We start from the raw sequence: 21,888 nt of genomic DNA on the forward strand, positions 1-21,888 counted from the left end.
TTGCTATGTTACATACAGTACAGTAAGGCACATTGCTATGTTACATACAGTACAGTAAGACACATTGCTATGTTACATACAGTACAGTAAGGCACATTGCTATGTTACATACAGTAAGACACATTGCTATGTTACATACAGTACAGTAAGACACATTGCTATGTTACATACAGTACAGTAAGACACATTGCTATGTTACATACAGTACAGTAAGGCACATTGCTATGTTACATACAGTAAGACACATTGCTATGTTACATACAGTAAGACACATTGCTATGTTACATACAGTAAGACACATTGCTATGTTACATACAGTAAGACACATTGCTATGTTACATACAGTAAGACACATTGCTATGTTACATACAGTACAGTAAGGCACATTGCTATGTTACATACAGTAAGACACATTGCTATGTTACATACAGTACAGTAAGGCACATTGCTATGTTACATACAGTACAGTAAGGCACATTGCTATGTTACATACAGTACAGTAAGACACATTGCTATGTTACATACAGTACAGTAAGACACATTGCTATGTTACATACAGTAAGACACATTGCTATGTTACATACAGTAAGACACATTGCTATGTTACATACAGTACAGTAAGACACATTGCTATGTTACATACAGTAAGACACATTGCTATGTTACATACAGTACAGTAAGGCACATTGCTATGTTACATACAGTACAGTAAGACACATTGCTATGTTACATACAGTAAGACACATTGCTATGTTACATAGAGTAAGACACATTGCTATGTTACATACAGTAAGACACATTGCTATGTTACATACAGTAAGACACATTGCTATGTTACATACAGTACAGTAAGACACATTGCTATGTTACATACAGTAAGGCACATTGCTATGTTACATACAGTAAGACACATTGCTATGTTACATACAGTACAGTAAGGCACATTGCCATGTTACATACAGTACAGTAAGGCACATTGCTATGTTACATACAGTAAGACACATTGCTATGTTACATACAGTAAGACACATTGCTATGTTACATACAGTAAGACACATTGCTATGTTACATACAGTACAGTAAGGCACATTGCTATGTTACATACAGTACAGTAAGACACATTGCTATGTTACATACAGTAAGACACATTGCTATGTTACATACAGTAAGGCACATTGCTATGTTACATACAGTAAGACACATTGCTATGTTACATACAGTAAGACACATTGCTATGTTACATACAGTACAGTAAGACACATTGCTATGTTACATACAGTACAGTAAGACACATTGCTATGTTACATACAGTACAGTAAGGCACATTGCTATGTTACATACAGTACAGTAAGACACATTGCTATGTTACATACAGTAAGACACATTGCTATGTTACATACAGTAAGACACATTGCTATGTTACATACAGTACAGTAAGACACATTGCTATGTTACATACAGTACAGTAAGACACATTGCCATGTTACATACAGTACAGTAAGACACATTGCCATGTTACATATAGTACAGTAAGACACATTGCTATGTTACATATAGTACAGTAAGACACATTGCTATGTTACATACAGTACAGTAAGGCACATTGCTATGTTACATATAGTACAGTAAGACACATTGCTATGTTACATACAGTAAGGCACATTGCTATGTTACATACAGTAAGACACATTGCTATGTTACATACAGTAAGACACATTGCTATGTTACATACAGTAAGACACATTGCTATGTTACATACAGTAAGACACATTGCTATGTTACATACAGTACAGTAAGACACATTGCTATGTTACATACAGTACAGTCAGACACATTGCTATGTTACATACAGTAAGACACATTGCTATGTTACATACAGTAAGACACATTGCTATGTTACATACAGTAAGACACATTGCTATGTTACATACAGTAAGACACATTGCTATGTTACATACAGTAAGGCACATTGCTATGTTACATACAGTACAGTAAGGCACATTGCTATGTTACATACAGTACAGTAAGACACATTGCTATGTTACATACAGTAAGACACATTGCTATGTTACATACAGTAAGACACATTGCTATGTTACATACAGTACAGTAAGGCACATTGCTATGTTACATACAGTACAGTAAGACACATTGCTATGTTACATACAGTAAGACACATTGCTATGTTACATACAGTACAGTAAGGCACATTGCTATGTTACATACAGTAAGACACATTGCTATGTTACATACAGTAAGACACATTGCTATGTTACATACAGTAAGACACATTGCTATGTTACATACAGTACAGTAAGACACATTGCTATGTTACATACAGTAAGACACATTGCTATGTTACATACAGTAAGACACATTGCTATGTTACATACAGTAAGACACATTGCTATGTTACATACAGTAAGACACATTGCTATGTTACATACAGTACAGTAAGGCACATTGCTATGTTACATACAGTAAGACACATTGCTATGTTACATACAGTAAGACACATTGCTATGTTACATACAGTAAGGCACATTGCTATGTTACATACAGTACAGTAAGACACATTGCTATGTTACATACAGTAAGACACATTGCTATGTTACATACAGTAAGACACATTGCTATGTTACATACAGTAAGACACATTGCTATGTTACATACAGTAAGACACATTGCTATGTTACATACAGTAAGACACATTGCTATGTTACATACAGTAAGACACATTGCTATGTTACATACAGTAAGACACATTGCTATGTTACATACAGTACAGTAAGACACATTGCTATGTTACATACAGTAAGACACATTGCTATGTTACATACAGTAAGACACATTGCTATGTTACATACAGTAAGACACATTGCTATGTTACATACAGTACAGTAAGACACATTGCTATGTTACATACAGTAAGACACATTGCTATGTTACATACAGTACAGTAAGACACATTGCTATGTTACATACAGTACAGTAAGACACATTGCTATGTTACATACAGTAAGACACATTGCTATGTTACATACATTAAGACACATTGCTATGTTACATACAGTAAGACACATTGCTATGTTACATACAGTAAGACACATTGCTATGTTACATACATTAAGACACATTGCTATGTTACATACAGTAAGACACATTGCTATGTTACATACAGTACAGTAAGACACATTGCTATGTTACATACAGTAAGACACATTGCTATGTTACATACAGTAAGGCACATTGCTATGTTACATACAGTAAGACACATTGCTATGTTACATACAGTACAGTAAGACACATTGCTATGTTACATACAGTAAGGCACATTGCTATGTTACATACAGTAAGACACATTGCTATGTTACATACAGTAAGACACATTGCTATGTTACATACAGTACAGTAAGACACATTGCTATGTTACATACAGTAAGGCACATTGCTATGTTACATACAGTACAGTAAGACACATTGCTATGTTACATACAGTAAGACACATTGCTATGTTACATACAGTAAGACACATTGCTATGTTACATACAGTAAGACACATTGCTATGTTACATACAGTAAGACACATTGCTATGTTACATACAGTAAGACACATTGCTATGTTACATACAGTACAGTAAGACACATTGCTATGTTACATACAGTACAGTAAGACACATTGCTATGTTACATACAGTACAGTAAGACACATTGCTATGTTACATACAGTACAGTAAGACACATTGCTATGTTACATACAGTAAGACACATTGCTATGTTACATACAGTAAGACACATTGCTATGTTACATACAGTAAGACACATTGCTATGTTACATACAGTAAGACACATTGCTATGTTACATACAGTAAGACACATTGCTATGTTACATACAGTAAGACACATTGCTATGTTACATACAGTACAGTAAGACACATTGCTATGTTACATACAGTAAGACACATTGCTATGTTACATACAGTACAGTAAGACACATTGCTATGTTACATACAGTAAGACACATTGCTATGTTACATACAGTAAGACACATTGCTATGTTACATACAGTACAGTAAGACACATTGCTATGTTACATACAGTAAGACACATTGCTATGTTACATACAGTACAGTAAGACACATTGCTATGTTACATACAGTAAGACACATTGCTATGTTACATACAGTAAGACACATTGCTATGTTACATACAGTACAGTAAGACACATTGCTATGTTACATACAGTAAGACACATTGCTATGTTACATACAGTAAGACACATTGCTATGTTACATACAGTAAGACACATTGCTATGTTACATACAGTACAGTAAGACACATTGCTATGTTACATACAGTAAGGCACATTGCTATGTTACATACAGTACAGTAAGACACATTGCTATGTTACATACAGTACAGTAAGGCACATTGCTATGTTACATACAGTAAGACACATTGCTATGTTACATACAGTACAGTAAGACACATTGCTATGTTACATACAGTACAGTAAGGCACATTGCTATGTTACATACAGTAAGACACATTGCTATGTTACATACAGTACAGTAAGGCACATTGCTATGTTACATACAGTAAGACACATTGCTATGTTACATACAGTACAGTAAGACACATTGCTATGTTACATACAGTAAGACACATTGCTATGTTACATACAGTAAGACACATTGCTATGTTACATACAGTAAGGCACATTGCTATGTTACATACAGTAAGGCACATTGCTATGTTACATACAGTACAGTAAGACACATTGCTATGTTACATACAGTACAGTAAGACACATTGCTATGTTACATACAGTAAGGCACATTGCTATGTTACATACAGTAAGACACATTGCTATGTTACATACAGTACAGTAAGACACATTGCTATGTTACATACAGTACAGTAAGACACATTGCTATGTTACATACAGTACAGTAAGACACATTGCTATGTTACATACAGTACAGTAAGACACATTGCTATGTTACATACAGTAAGGCACATTGCCATGTTACATACAGTAAGACACATTGCTATGTTACATACAGTAAGACACATTGCTATGTTACATACAGTAAGACACATTGCTATGTTACATACAGTAAGACACATTGCTATGTTACATACAGTACAGTAAGACACATTGCTATGTTACATACAGTACAGTAAGACACATTGCTATGTTACATACAGTACAGTAAGACACATTGCTATGTTACATACAGTAAGACACATTGCTATGTTACATACAGTACAGTAAGGCACATTGCCATGTTACATACAGTAAGACACATTGCTATGTTACATACAGTAAGACACATTGCTATGTTACATACAGTAAGGCACATTGCTATGTTACATACAGTACAGTAAGGCACATTGCTATGTTACATACAGTACAGTAAGACACATTGCTATGTTACATACAGTAAGACACATTGCTATGTTACATACAGTAAGACACATTGCTATGTTACATACAGTAAGACACATTGCTATGTTACATACAGTACAGTAAGGCACATTGCTATGTTACATACAGTAAGACACATTGCTATGTTACATACAGTAAGACACATTGCTATGTTACATACAGTAAGACACATTGCTATGTTACATACAGTAAGACACATTGCTATGTTACATACAGTACAGTAAGGCACATTGCTATGTTACATACAGTACAGTAAGACACATTGCTATGTTACATACAGTAAGACACATTGCTATGTTACATACAGTACAGTAAGGCACATTGCTATGTTACATACAGTAAGACACATTGCTATGTTACATACAGTAAGACACATTGCTATGTTACATACAGTAAGACACATTGCTATGTTACATACAGTAAGACACATTGCTATGTTACATACAGTACAGTAAGACACATTGCTATGTTACATACAGTAAGACACATTGCTATGTTACATACAGTAAGACACATTGCTATGTTACATACAGTAAGACACATTGCTATGTTACATACAGTAAGACACATTGCTATGTTACATACAGTACAGTAAGGCACATTGCTATGTTACATACAGTAAGACACATTGCTATGTTACATACAGTAAGACACATTGCTATGTTACATACAGTAAGGCACATTGCTATGTTACATACAGTACAGTAAGACACATTGCTATGTTACATACAGTAAGACACATTGCTATGTTACATACAGTAAGACACATTGCTATGTTACATACAGTAAGACACATTGCTATGTTACATACAGTAAGACACATTGCTATGTTACATACAGTAAGACACATTGCTATGTTACATACAGTAAGACACATTGCTATGTTACATACAATAAGACACATTGCTATGTTACATACAGTACAGTAAGACACATTGCTATGTTACATACAGTAAGACACATTGCTATGTTACATACAGTAAGACACATTGCTATGTTACATACAGTACAGTAAGACACATTGCTATGTTACATACAGTAAGACACATTGCTATGTTACATACAGTACAGTAAGACACATTGCTATGTTACATACAGTACAGTAAGACACATTGCTATGTTACATACAGTAAGACACATTGCTATGTTACATACATTAAGACACATTGCTATGTTACATACAGTAAGACACATTGCTATGTTACATACAGTAAGACACATTGCTATGTTACATACATTAAGACACATTGCTATGTTACATACAGTAAGACACATTGCTATGTTACATACAGTAAGTCACATTGCTATGTTACATACAGTAAGTCACATTGCTATGTTACATACAGTAAGACACATTGCTATGTTACATACAGTACAGCAAGACACATTGCTATGTTACATACAGTAAGGCACATTGCTATGTTACATACAGTAAGACACATTGCTATGTTACATACAGTAAGACACATTGCTATGTTACATACAGTACAGTAAGACACATTGCTATGTTACATACAGTAAGGCACATTGCTATGTCACATACAGTACAGTAAGACACATTGCTATGTTACATACAGTAAGACACATTGCTATGTTACATACAGTAAGACACATTGCTATGTTACATACAGTACAGTAAGACACATTGCTATGTTACATACAGTACAGTAAGACACATTGCTATGTTACATACAGTACAGTAAGACACATTGCTATGTTACATACAGTAAGACACATTGCTATGTTACATACAGTAAGACACATTGCTATGTTACATACAGTAAGACACATTGCTATGTTACATACAGTAAGACACATTGCTATGTTACATACAGTAAGACACATTGCTATGTTACATACAGTACAGTAAGACACATTGCTATGTTACATACAGTAAGACACATTGCTATGTTACATACAGTAAGACACATTGCTATGTTACATACAGTAAGACACATTGCTATGTTACATACAGTACAGTAAGACACATTGCTATGTTACATACAGTAAGACACATTGCTATGTTACATACAGTACAGTAAGACACATTGCTATGTTACATACAGTAAGACACATTGCTATGTTACATACAGTACAGTAAGACACATTGCTATGTTACATACAGTAAGGCACATTGCTATGTTACATACAGTACAGTAAGACACATTGCTATGTTACATACAGTACAGTAAGGCACATTGCTATGTTACATACAGTAAGACACATTGCTATGTTACATACAGTACAGTAAGACACATTGCTATGTTACATACAGTACAGTAAGGCACATTGCTATGTTACATACAGTAAGACACATTGCTATGTTACATACAGTACAGTAAGGCACATTGCTATGTTACATACAGTAAGACACATTGCTATGTTACATACAGTACAGTAAGACACATTGCTATGTTACATACAGTAAGACACATTGCTATGTTACATACAGTAAGACACATTGCTATGTTACATACAGTAAGGCACATTGCTATGTTACATACAGTAAGGCACATTGCTATGTTACATACAGTACAGTAAGACACATTGCTATGTTACATACAGTACAGTAAGACACATTGCTATGTTACATACAGTAAGGCACATTGCTATGTTACATACAGTAAGACACATTGCTATGTTACATACAGTACAGTAAGACACATTGCTATGTTACATACAGTACAGTAAGACACATTGCTATGTTACATACAGTACAGTAAGACACATTGCTATGTTACATACAGTACAGTAAGACACATTGCTATGTTACATACAGTAAGGCACATTGCCATGTTACATACAGTAAGACACATTGCTATGTTACATACAGTAAGACACATTGCTATGTTACATACAGTAAGACACATTGCTATGTTACATACAGTAAGACACATTGCTATGTTACATACAGTACAGTAAGACACATTGCTATGTTACATACAGTACAGTAAGACACATTGCTATGTTACATACAGTACAGTAAGACACATTGCTATGTTACATACAGTAAGACACATTGCTATGTTACATACAGTACAGTAAGGCACATTGCCATGTTACATACAGTAAGACACATTGCTATGTTACATACAGTAAGACACATTGCTATGTTACATACAGTAAGACACATTGCTATGTTACATACAGTAAGACACATTGCTATGTTACATACAGTAAGACACATTGCTATGTTACATACAGTAAGACACATTGCTATGTTACATACAGTAAGACACATTGCTATGTTTCATACAGTACAGTAAGACACATTGCTATGTTACATACAGTACAGTAAGACACATTGCTATGTTACATACAGTAAGACACATTGCTATGTTACATACAGTAAGACACATTGCTATGTTACATACAGTAAGACACATTGCTATGTTACATACAGTAAGACACATTGCTATGTTACATACAGTACAGTAAGGCACATTGCTATGTTACATACAGTAAGACACATTGCTATGTTACATACAGTAAGACACATTGCTATGTTACATACAGTAAGACACATTGCCATGTTGCATACAGTACAGTAAGACACATTGCTATGTTACATACAGTAAGACACATTGCTATGTTACATACAGTAAGACACATTGCTATGTTACATACAGTACAGTAAGACACATTGCTATGTTACATACAGTAAGACACATTGCTATGTTACATACAGTAAGGCACATTGCTATGTTACATACAGTACAGTAAGACACATTGCTATGTTACATACAGTACAGTAAGACACATTGCCATGTTACATACAGTACAGTAAGACACATTGCTATGTTACATACAGTAAGACACATTGCTATGTTACATACAGTAAGACACATTGCTATGTTACATACAGTAAGACACATTGCTATGTTACATACAGTAAGACACATTGCTATGTTACATACAGTACAGTAAGACACATTGCTATGTTACATACAGTAAGACACATTGCTATGTTACATACAGTACAGTAAGACACATTGCCATGTTACATACAGTACAGTAAGGCACATTGCTATGTTACATACAGTAAGACACATTGCTATGTTACATACAGTACAGTAAGACACATTGCTATGTTACATACAGTACAGTAAGACACATTGCTATGTTACATACAGTAAGACACATTGCTATGTTACATACAGTAAGACACATTGCTATGTTACATACAGTACAGTAAGACACATTGCTATGTTACATACAGTAAGACACATTGCTATGTTACATACAGTACAGTAAGACACATTGCTATGTTACATACAGTAAGACACATTGCTATGTTACATACAGTACAGTAAGGCACATTGCTATGTTACATACAGTACAGTAAGACACATTGCTATGTTACATACAGTACAGTAAGACACATTGCTATGTTACATACAGTAAGACACATTGCTATGTTACATACAGTACAGTAAGACACATTGCTATGTTACATACAGTACAGTAAGACACATTGCTATGTTACATACAGTACAGTAAGACACATTGCTATGTTACATACAGTAAGGCACATTGCTATGTTACATACAGTAAGACACATTGCTATGTTACATACAGTACAGTAAGGCACATTGCTATGTTACATACAGTAAGACACATTGCTATGTTACATACAGTACAGTAAGACACATTGCTATGTTACATACAGTAAGACACATTGCTATGTTACATACAGTAAGACACATTGCTATGTTACATACAGTACAGTAAGACACATTGCTATGTTACATACAGTAAGACACATTGCTATGTTACATACAGTAAGACACATTGCTATGTTACATACAGTAAGACACATTGCTATGTTACATACAGTAAGACACATTGCTATGTTACATACAGTACAGTAAGACACATTGCTATGTTACATACAGTACAGTAAGACACATTGCTATGTTACATACAGTAAGACACATTCTGCTAGACCATGTTGAGTTGTGACTCACTGCCTCCCCCTCCTCCTCTCTCTCCCCCACCTCCTCTCTCTCCCCCCGCCTCCCCCCTCCCCTCCTCTCTCTCCCCCTACCCCTCCTCTCTCTCCCCCGCCTCTTCCTCCTCTCTCTCCCCCCGCCTCCCCCTCCTCTCTCTCTCCCCCACCTCCCCCCTCCTCTCGCCTCCCCCTCCTCTCTCTCTCCCCCACCTACCCCCTCCTCTCTCCCCCCGCCTCCCCCTCCCCTCCCTCCCCTCTCCTCTCCCCAGGGCTGCCAGCTGTACCCAGGAGGTTCCTCTCCAGGGGAAGGTAACGTCTCTGGACATGTCTACTGACCACCGCCAGCTCCTCAGCTGCTCCAGAGACGAGAGTCTGCAGGTGGTGGACCTTCGTATGAACAACTCCAGGATATGTTTCAGGTGACCAGACCAGCATGGTGCTCTAATAATGTTCTGTGTTGATCCTAGCCCAAAGGCCAGCAGATGGCGATATTGAGTCGTTTCCATCTTACCGTCCAAACCGCGTTGTATGCAGCCGGGCAATACACTGGTATCCCACCGTGGACTGCTTCGTACCTAATAAATTCTCCATTCAGGCTGCAAAGGCGTCGATTTTTCTCCTTAACTAGATTTAATGGCGAGAAGGTTGGGGGAAAAAACGGGGAAAATATGCGTACTTTATTTATGAAACACCATTTTCCACCACCATCTCTGACAGGACTAACCCTGGTCTATCTCTGACAGGACTAACCCTGGTCTATCTCTGACAGGACTAACCCTGGTCTATCTCTGACAGGACTAACCCTGGTCTATCTCTGACAGGACTGTCCTCCGCTATAGAGCTAACCCTGGACTATCTCTGACAGGACTAACCCTGGTCTATCTCTGACAGGACTCTCCTCTGCTATAGAGCTAACCCTGGACTATCTCTGACAGGACTCTCCTCCGCTATAGAGCTAACCCTGGTCTATCTCTGACAGGACTAACCCTGGACTATCTCTGACAGGACTAACCCTGGACTATCTCTGACAGGACTCTCCTCCGCTATAGAGCTAACCCTGGACTATCTCTGACAGGACTAACCCTGGTCTATCTCTGACAGGACTCTCCTCTGCTATAGAGCTAACCCTGGTCTGCCCCTGACAGGACTAACCCTGGACTATCTCTGACAGGACTAACCCTGGTCTATCTCTGACAGGACTAACCCTGGACTATCTCTGACAGGACTCTCCTCTGCTATAGAGCTAACCCTGGTCTATCTCTGACAGGACTCTCCTCTGCTATAGAGCTAACCCTGGTCTATCTCTGACAGGACTCTCCTCTGCTATAGAGCTAACCCTGGACTATCTCTGACAGGACTAACCCTGGACTATCTCTGACAGGACTCTCCTCTGCTATAGAGCTAACCCTGGTCTATCTCTGACAGCACTCTCCTCCGCTATAGAGATAACCCTGGATGTTAGTGTGTCTGATAACTGTCCTTATCTCTCATTTCAGAGCTGAGGGCTTCAAATGTGGCTGTGACAGCACCAAGGCTATATTCAGGTGAGCACACTCTAACCTTAACTCTAGGAGCCTGAGGTACAACACAGTCTGTAGGATGGTACAGGACCCTGGGGTACCCCACAGTCTGTAGGATACTACAGGACCCTGGGGTACAACACAGTCTGTAGGATGGTACATGGTCCTGAGGTGCAACACAGTCTGTAGGATGGTACAGGGTCCTGGGGTACAACACAGTCTGTAGGATAGTACAGGACCCTGGGGTACCCCACAGTCTGTAGGATGGTACAGGGGCCTGAGGTGCAACATAGTCTGTAGGATGGTACAGGACCCTGGGGTACAACGCAGTCTGTAGGATAGTACAGGACCCTGGGGTACAACACAGTCTGTAGGATGGTACAGGGGCCTGAGGTGCAACATAGTCTGTAGGATGGTACAGGACCCTGGGGTACAACGCAGTCTGTAGGATGGTACAGGGTCCTGGGGTACAACGCAGTCTGTAGGATGGTACAGGACCCTGGGTTACAACATAGTCTGTAGGATGGTACAGGACCTTGGGGTACCCCACAGTCTGTAGGATGGTACAGGGGCCTGAGGTGCAACATAGTCTGTAGGATGGTACAGGACCCTGGGGTACAACGCAGTCTGTAGGATGGTACAGGGTCCTGGGGTACAACGCAGTCTGTAGGATGGTACAGGACCCTGGGTTACAACATAGTCTGTAGGATGGTACAGGACCTTGGGGTACCCCACAGTCTGTAGGATGGTACAGGGGCCTGAGGTGCAACATAGTCTGTAGGATGGTACAGGACCCTGGGTTACAACACAGTCTGTAGGATGGTACATGGTCCTGGGGTACACCACAGTCTGTAGGATGATACAGGGTCCTGGGGTACAACGCAGTCTGTAGGATGGTACAGGATGGTACAGGACCATGGGATATAAGATAGCTGGCACAACATGCTTCATTTGCCAGCTGATGTTTTATAATGTCTTAAGGGAGTGTAACAGTCACTCCTTATTTCGTTGCGTCTCTCCAAGGCTCAGCTGGCTACAGATATCAATAGCACCATGCCAGACTGCCGTGTCAGAGCAGAGTTTGGTCCAACCAACCCCAGACTGCCGTGTCAGAGCAGAGTTTGGTCCAACCAACCCCAGACTGCCGTGTCAGCGCAGCGTTTGGTCCAACCAACCCCAGACTGCCGTGTCAGAGCAGAGTTTGGTCCAACCAACCCCAGACTGCCGTGTCAGAGCAGAGTTTGGTCCAACCAACCCCAGACTGCCGTGTCAGAGCAGAGTTTGGTCCAACCAACCCCAGACTGCCGTGTCAGAGCAGAGTTTGGTCCAACCAACCCCAGACTGCCGTGTCAGAGCAGAGTTTGGTCCAACCAACCCCAGACTGCCGTGTCAGAGCAGCGTTTGGTCCAACCAACCCCAGACTGCCGTGTCAGAGCAGAGTTTGGTCCAACCAACCCCAGACTGCCGTGTCAGAGCAGCGTTTGGTCCAACCAACCCCAGACTGCCGTGTCAGAGCAGCGTTTGGTCCAACCAATCCCAGACTGCCGTGTCAGAGCAGAAGTTTGGTCCAACCAACCCCAGACTGCCGTGTCAGAGCAGAAGTTTGGTCCAACCAAACCCAGACTGCCGTGTCAGCGCAGAGTTTGGTCCAACCAACCCCAGACTGCCGTGTCAGCGCAGCGTTTGGTCCAACCAATCCCAGACTGCCGTGTCAGCGCAGCGTTTGGTCCAACCAACCCAGCCTCCTATATCTAGAGATTGATAGATATTGTAAATAATGCATCCCAGCGTCAACAGAATTCAAGAAAGTAGAATCCTGCCATGGCTCCATATCTCTAGCTCCATATCTCTGGCTCCATATGTCTGGCTATATCTCTGGCTCCATATCTCTGGCTCCATATCCCTAGCTCCATATCTCTGGCTCCATATCCCTAGCTCCATATCTCTGGCTCCATATCTCTGGCTCCATATCCCTAGCTCCATATCCCTAGCTCCATATCTCTGGCTCCATATCTCTGGCTCCATATCCCTAGCTCCATATCCCTGGCTCCATATCTCTAGCTCCATATCTCTGGCTCCATATCCCTAGCTCCATATCCCTAGCTCCATATCTCTAGCTCCTTATCTCTGGCTCCATATCTCTAGCTCCATATCCCTAGCTCCATATCCCTAGCTCCATATCTCTGGCTCCATATCTCTGGCTCCATATCCCTAGCTCCATATCCCTAGCTCCATATCTCTAGCTCCATATCCCTTGCTTCATTTCTCTGGCTCCATATCCCTAGCTCCATATCCCTGGCTCCATATCTCTAGCTCCATATCTCTGGCTCCATATCTCTAGCTCCATACCCCTAGCTCCATATCCCTAGCTCCATATCTCTGGCTCCATATCTCTGGCTCCATAACCCTAGCTCCATATCCCTAGCTCCATATCTCTAGCTCCATATCTCTGGCTCCATATCTCTAGCTCCATTTCCCTAGCTCCATATCTCTGGCTCCATATCTCTGGCTCCATATCCCTAGCTCCATATCCCTAGCTCCATATCTCTGGCTCCATCTCCCTGGCTCCATATCCCTAGCTCCATATCCCTAGCTCCATATCTCTGGCTCCATATCTCTGGCTCCATATCCCTAGCTCCATATCCCTAGCTCCATATCTCTAGCTCCATATCTCTGGCTCCATATCTCTAGCTCCATATCCCTAGCTCCATATCCCTAGCTCCATATCTCTGGCTCCATATCTCTGGCTCCATATCTCTGGCTCCATATCCCTAGCTCCATATCCCTAGCTCCATATCTCTAGCTCCATATCTCTGGCTCCATATCTACATACTGAGACAAGGATATCCCTACCGGCCAAACCCTCCCTAACCCGGACGACGCTATGCCAATTGTGCGTCGCCCCACGGACCTCCCGGTTGCGGCCGGCTGCGACAGAGCCTGGGCGCGAACCCAGCCCAGCCTGGGCGCGAACCAACAGATAATGAAAAATGGTTTGATAATGATTGCAAAAATCTAAGAAAGTCATTGAGAAATATATCTAATCAAAAACACAGAGAACCAGACAACAAAAATATACGCCTTCAATATGGGGAAACACTGAAGCAATACAAACGCACCCTAAGAACAAAAAAGGAACAGCACATTAGAAATCAGCTGGATGGAATTGAGGAATCCATAGAATCAAACCACTTCTGGGAGAATTGGAATAAATTAAACAAACCTCATCATGAGGAATTGGCTATCCAAAATGGGGATATGTGGAGAAATCACTTTGCAAACCTCTACAGCAATATAACAAAGAGCCCAGAACAAAAAGATATACAAGAAAAATTACAAATCCTTGAATTAGCAGTCAAAGACTATCAGAATCCTGTAGATACCCCAATTACAGAAGAAGAATTACTGGAAAAACTATGCAATCTCCAACCCAAAAAGGCCTGTGGTGCTGATGGTATTTTAAATGAAATGATCAAATATACAGACCACAAATTCAAATTGGCTATACTCAAACTCTTCAACATTATCCTCACTGCAGGTATTTTCCCCGATATTTGGAACCAGGGATTGATCACACCAATCTATAAAAATGGAGACAAATTTGACCCAAATAATTACAGAGGAATTTGCGTTAACAGCATCTTGGGGAAAATTCTCTGCAGTATTATAAATAGCAGACTACATAATTTCCTTGACGAACACAACGTCCTGAGCAGAAGCCAGATTGGATTTCTAAAAAATTATCGTACAACAGACCACATTTACACCCTCCACACTCTAATTGATAAACAAGTTAACCAAAACAAAGGCAAAATCTACTCGTGTTTTGTAGATTTCAAGAAAGCATTTGATTCAATTTGGCATGAAGGTCTTTTTTATAAACTAATAGAAAGTGGTATTGGAGGGAAAACATATGATTTTATTAAATCAATGTACACTAAAAACAAATGTGCGGGTAAAATTGGAAACAAGCAAACAGACTTCTTCTCTCAGGGGCGGGGAGTGAAACAGGGCTGCCCAATAAGTCCAACATTATTTAACATCTACATTAATGAATTGGCAAAAACATTAGAAGAATCGGCAGCACCTGGTATCACCCTACACAACACTGAAATCAAGTGTCTGCTGTACGCAGATTACCTGGTGCTGCTGTCTCCCACTAAAGAGGGGTTACAGCAGCACCTAGATCGTCTTCACAGGTTCTGTCAGACCTGGGCTCTGACCGTTAACCTAAAAAAAACAAATATAATGATATTCCAAAAAAGGTCGGGAAATAAGGATGACAAATATAAATTCTATTTGGACACAGTTCTATTAGAACACACCAAAAACTACACATATCTAGGACAAAATATTTTTATTTATTTATTTATTTATTTATTTTACCGTTATTTTACCAGGTAAGTTGACTGAGAACACGTTCTCATTTGCAGCAACGACCTGGGGAATAGTTACAGGGGAGAGGAGGGGGATGAATGCGCCAATAGTAAACTGGGGATTATTAGGTGACCATGATGGTTTGAGGGCCAGATTTGGAATTTAGCCAGGACACCGGGGTTAACACCCCTACTCTTACGATAAGTGCCATGGGATCTTTAATGACCTCAGAGAGTCAGGACACCCGTTTAACGTCCCATCCGAAAGACGGGACCCTACACAGGGCAGTGTCCCCAATCACTGCCCTGGGGCATTGGGATATTTTTTAGACCAGAGGAAAGAGTGCCTCCTACTGGCCCTCCAACACCACTTCCAGCAGCATCTGGACTCCCATCCAGGGACTGACCAGGACCAACCCTGCTTAGCTTCAGAAGCAAGCCAGCAGTGGTATGTATTGGTATGCAATATCAGCAACACAGGTAGCTTTCACATGGCTGTGAATGAGCTGAGAGACAAAGCAAGAAGAGCATTCTATGCCATTAAAAGGAACATCAAAATTGAAATTCCAATTAGAATCTGGCTCAAAATTTTTCAATCAGTTATAGAACCAATTGCTCTATATGGCAGTGAAGTATGGGGTCGACTCTCTAATAATGAATTTACTAAATGGGACAAACATCCAACTGAAATATTGCATGCAGAGTTTTGCAAGACTGTATTGCAAGTACAAAGAAAAACTCCAAATAACGCATGTAGGGCAGAATTGGGCCAATACCCCCTCCTCATTCTAATAGGAAAAAGAGCCATCAAATTTTACAACCATCTAAAAACAAGTGACCCTAAAACATTCCATCACACAGCTCTACAATGTCAAGAGATGAAACCAGAGAAGAGTCCCCTCAGCCAGCTGGTTCTGAGGCTCAGTTCACCAACCCAAACCAACCCCATAGAGCCTCGGGACAGCCCTCAGAAAATCTGGCCCAACCAAATCATCACAAAACAAAAAGAAAAATATATAACCTATTGGAAAGACACCACAAAAAATCAAAGTAAACTTCAATGCTATTTGGCTCTAAACAGACAGTACATGGTGGCAGACTATCTGACCACTGTGACTGATAGAAAACTGAGGAAAATATTGACTAGGTACAGACTCAGTGAGCACAGTCTGGCTATAGAGACCGGTCGTCACAGACAAACCTGGCTGCCCAGAGAGGACAGGCTGTGCTCACTCTGCTCCAGAGGAGAGGTAGAGACAGAGGTGCATTTCCTACTACACTGTGACAAATACTCAGACCCAAGAGCATATTTCTTTCACAAAATTATAACTCAATACAAAGAATTTGAAACTATAAAAGATTAAGAAAAAATCAAATATTTATTGGGTGAAAAGCCAAAATGTGCAAAAAAATGCAAAGTAATGTTGATAATATTTCCCATTTAGCTTAGTTTTGTTTTGTCTTTCATACCAGGTCGTATGTCTTCTCAAGTCATATTGACACTGGTCTACTACTGTTGCTTTAATTTATTGTTGTTCTGATTAATATTGTTGTTGTAGTTGTTGTTAATGGTGATCCCATGTCCACTACTACTGTTATTATTGCTGTTGGTCCCACCATTTATTTATATATAAATATATATATATTTTGTATATATATACATATATATTTGATTTTTATTTTTCGATATGTATACTTTGACAATGTAAGTAATAATGAACTTGCCATGTCAATAAAGTCAATTGAATTGAGAGAAGAGAGTAGAGAGTAGAGAGAGTAGAGAGGAGAGGGGGGAGAGAGAGAGGAGAGAGAGAGAAAATAGATAGATAAGAAACAATGAGTAAGTTAAAGGCTAAAGGCTGACATATCAATACAATACTAGGCTGATATCTGGCCACTACACTGTATTACTACAGTACCATGTCCTGACTCCTGCATGGCCCTTAACAACATCACACCACAAAGTATTTTGGTCCGTCCACGTGTTGTCATGGCAACAGTAAAAATGCATTCAGATGAAACCGGTTAGTATATCAGCAGGCATCAGAAAAGAAAAAAAACAACTCTCTCCCTCCCTCTTTCTTTATCACTCTCCCTTTCTTTTTATACCTCTCTGTCACTCTCAGATCCAACATCACACAGAGAGGAATATGTAGACCCAGGTGTGTCAACATCAATCCATGAAGGGCCTAGTGTCTGCTGGTTTTTCCTTTCAATTAAGACCTAGACAACCAGGTGAGGGGAGTTCCTTACTGAGACCTAGACAACCAGGTGAGGGGAGTTCCTTACTGAGACCTAGACAACCAGGTGAGGGGAGTTCCTTAATGAGACCTAGACAACCAGGTGAGGGGAGTTCCTTACTGAGACCTAGACAACCAGGTGAGGAGAGTTCCTTACTGAGACCTAGACAACCAGGTGAGGAGAGTGCCTTACTGAGACCTAGACAACCAGGTGAGGGGAGTTACTTACTGAGACCTAGACAACCAGGTGAGGGGAGTTCCTTACTGAGACCTAGACAACCAGGTGAGGAGAGTTCCTTACTGAGACCTAGACAACCAGGTGAGGAGAGTTCCTTACTGAGACCTAGACAACCAGGTGAGGGGGGTTCCTTACTGAGACCTAGACAACCAGGTGAGGGGAGTTCCTTACTGAGACCTAGACAACCAGGTGAGGAGAGTTCCTTACTGAGACCTAGACAACCAGGTGAGGAGAGTTCCTTACTGAGACCTAGACAACCAGGTGAGGAGAGTTCCTTACTGAGACCTAGACAACCAGGTGAGGAGAGTTCCTTACTGAGACCTAGACAACCAGGTGAGGAGAGTTCCTTACTGAGACCTAGACAACCAGGTGAGGGGAGTTCCTTACTGAGACCTAGACAACCAGGTGAGGGGAGTTCCTTACTGAGACCTAGACAACCAGGTGAGGGGAGTTCCTTACTGAGACCTAGACAACCAGGTGAGGGGAGTTCCTTACTGAGACCTAGACAACCAGGTGAGGAGAGTTCCTTACTGAGACCTAGACAACCAGGTGAGGGGAGTTCCTTACTGAGACCTAGACAACCAGGTGAGGAGAGTTCCTTACTGAGACCTAGACAACCAGGTGAGAAGAGTTCCTTACTGAGACCTAGACAACCAGGTGAGGGAAGTTCCTTACTGAGACCTAGACAACCAGGTGAGGGGTTCCTTACTGAGACCTAGACAACCAGGTGAGGGAAGTTCCTTACTGAGACCTAGACAACCAGGTGAGGAGAGTTCCTTACTGAGACCTAGACAACCAGGTGAGGGGAGTTCCTTACTGAGACCTAGACAACCAGGTGAGGAGAGTTCCTTACTGAGACCTAGACAACCAGGTGAGGAGAGTTCCTTACTGAGACCTAGACAACCAGGTGAGGAGAGTTCCTTACTGAGACCTAGACAACCAGGTGAGGAGAGTTCCTTACTGAGACCTAGACAACCAGGTGAGGAGAGTTCCTTACTGAGACCTAGACAACCAGGTGAGGGGAGTTCCTTACTGAGACCTAGACAACCAGGTGAGGAGAGTTCCTTACTGAGACCTAGACAACCAGGTGAGGAGAGTTCCTTACTGAGACCTAGACAACCAGGTGAGGAGAGTTCCTTACTGAGACCTAGACAACCAGGTGAGGAGAGTTCCTTACTGAGACCTAGACAACCAGGTGAGGGGAGTTCCTTACTGAGACCTAGACAACCAGGTGAGGGGAGTTCCTTACTGAGACCTAGACAACCAGGTGAGGGGAGTTCCTTACTGAGACCTAGACAACCAGGTGAGGGGAGTTCCTTACTGAGACCTAGACAACCAGGTGAGGGGGGTTCCTTACTGAGACCTAGACAACCAGGTGAGGGGAGTTCCTTACTGAGACCTAGACAACCAGGTGAGGAGAGTTCCTTACTGAGAACTAGACAACATATGGCACTAATATTACATACTAATATTACTCACTAATACCACACACAAATATTATTCACTAATATTAGACACTAATATTACATACTAATATTACTCACTAATGCTACACACACATGGAGCTAGAGATATGGAGCTAGGGATATGGAGCCAGAGATATGGAGCTAGGGATATGGAGCTAGAGATATGGAGCTAGAGATATGGAGCCAGAGATATGGAGCTAGGGATATGGAGCCAGAGATATGGAGCCAGAAAAATGGAGCTAGAGATATGGAGCCAGAGATATGGAGCTAGAGATATGGAGCCAGAGATATGGAGCTAGAGATATGGAGCTAGGGATATGGAGCTAGGGATATGGAGCCAGAGAAATGGAGCCAGAGATATGGAGCTAGAGATATGGAGCTAGGGATATGGAGCTAGGGATATGGAGCCAGAGATATGGAGCCAGAGATATGGAGCTAGGGTTATGGAGCTAGGGATATGGAGCTAGAGATATGGAGCCAGAGATATGGAGCTAGAGATATGGAGCTAGGGATATGGAGCTAGGGTTATGGAGCCAGAGATATGGAGCCAGAGATATGGAGCTAGGGATATGGAGCTAGGGATATGGAGCCAGAGATATGGAGCCAGAGAAATGGAGCCAGAGATATGGAGCTAGGGATATGGAGCTAGGGATATGGAGCCAGAGATATGGAGCCAGAGATATGGAGCTAGGGATATGGAGCTAGGGATATGGAGCCAGAGATATGGAGCCAGAGATATGGAGCTAGGGATATGGAGCTAGAGATATGGAGCCAGAGATATGGAGCTAGAGATATGGAGCTAGGGATATGGAGCCAGAGATATGGAGCCAGAGATATGGAGCTAGGGATATGGAGCCAGAGATATGGAGCTAGAGATATGGAGCCAGAGATATGGAGCCAGAGATATGGAGCCAGAGATATGGAGCTAGAGATATGGAGCCAGAGATATGGAGCTAGAGATATGGAGCCAGAGATATGGAGCTAGAGATATGGAGCTAGGGATATGGAGCTAGGGATATGGAGCCAGACTCTACTGTAAGTCGCTCTGGATAAGAGCGTCTGCTAAATGACTAAAATGTAAATGTAAATGTCATAGGGTGGTGATCTATCTGCTCCTGCAGCCTGTCCTCTGCTCTCTTTCTCTCCTGCAGCTCCTCTCTTAGTGTGGTCAGCTCCTTATTGCTGCTCTGCCTGTCTTTTTGGAGCTCTCTCACCTCCTTTGTTAGATCAGCCAGCTCTCTCTTGAGTCCGTCTCTCTCTTGCTGAACCTCTTTCAGCTGTGTTGCAAGGCTGCTGTCCTGCTCTGTCTTCACCTTGGTTAGGAGCTCCTCTAAGGTGTGGTTGTCTGGTTGCTGCTTGCTCACGTTCTCCCTGAGCAGGACCACCTCCCCCTCCAGTTTGGTGAACTCATCCCTCATGGCAGCCATGGTGGTGAGGAGGGCCTGAGCCTGCTCTGCACTGAGGGGGTCGCTCTCCTCCTGTGGCGTGTCCTCCACTATGGTGGGAAGAGAGGTGCTGGATGTGCCTTTTTGGGTGGGGAGGGTAGGGGTGAGGGTGGTGCTGGTGGAGTTTGTCTTGTGGGAGGGCATGTCACTGGTGGTGTCCTTCTCTCTCTCCGCTCTCTCCTTAATGGTCTGAAAGTCTG

The 21,888-nt window shown here is 41.4% G+C and overlaps 1 protein-coding gene across 2 annotated transcripts in view; it reads left to right on the top strand.

The window, feature by feature from the left end:
- Positions 1-21,888, top strand: part of LOC129831766 (protein Atg16l2) — a 155,690-nt gene that overhangs the window by 122,489 nt on the left and 11,313 nt on the right. For both annotated transcript variants that reach the window (XM_055895193.1, XM_055895194.1), the window contains 2 exons: positions 10,673-10,822; positions 11,900-11,947. In XM_055895193.1, coding sequence (XP_055751168.1) covers positions 10,673-10,822; positions 11,900-11,947 — 198 coding nt within the window. The remainder of the gene's footprint in view (positions 1-10,672; positions 10,823-11,899; positions 11,948-21,888) is intronic.

The sequence above is a fragment of the Salvelinus fontinalis genome, chromosome 33, assembly GCF_029448725.1.
Source record: "Salvelinus fontinalis isolate EN_2023a chromosome 33, ASM2944872v1, whole genome shotgun sequence".
NCBI lineage: Eukaryota > Metazoa > Chordata > Actinopteri > Salmoniformes > Salmonidae > Salvelinus > Salvelinus fontinalis.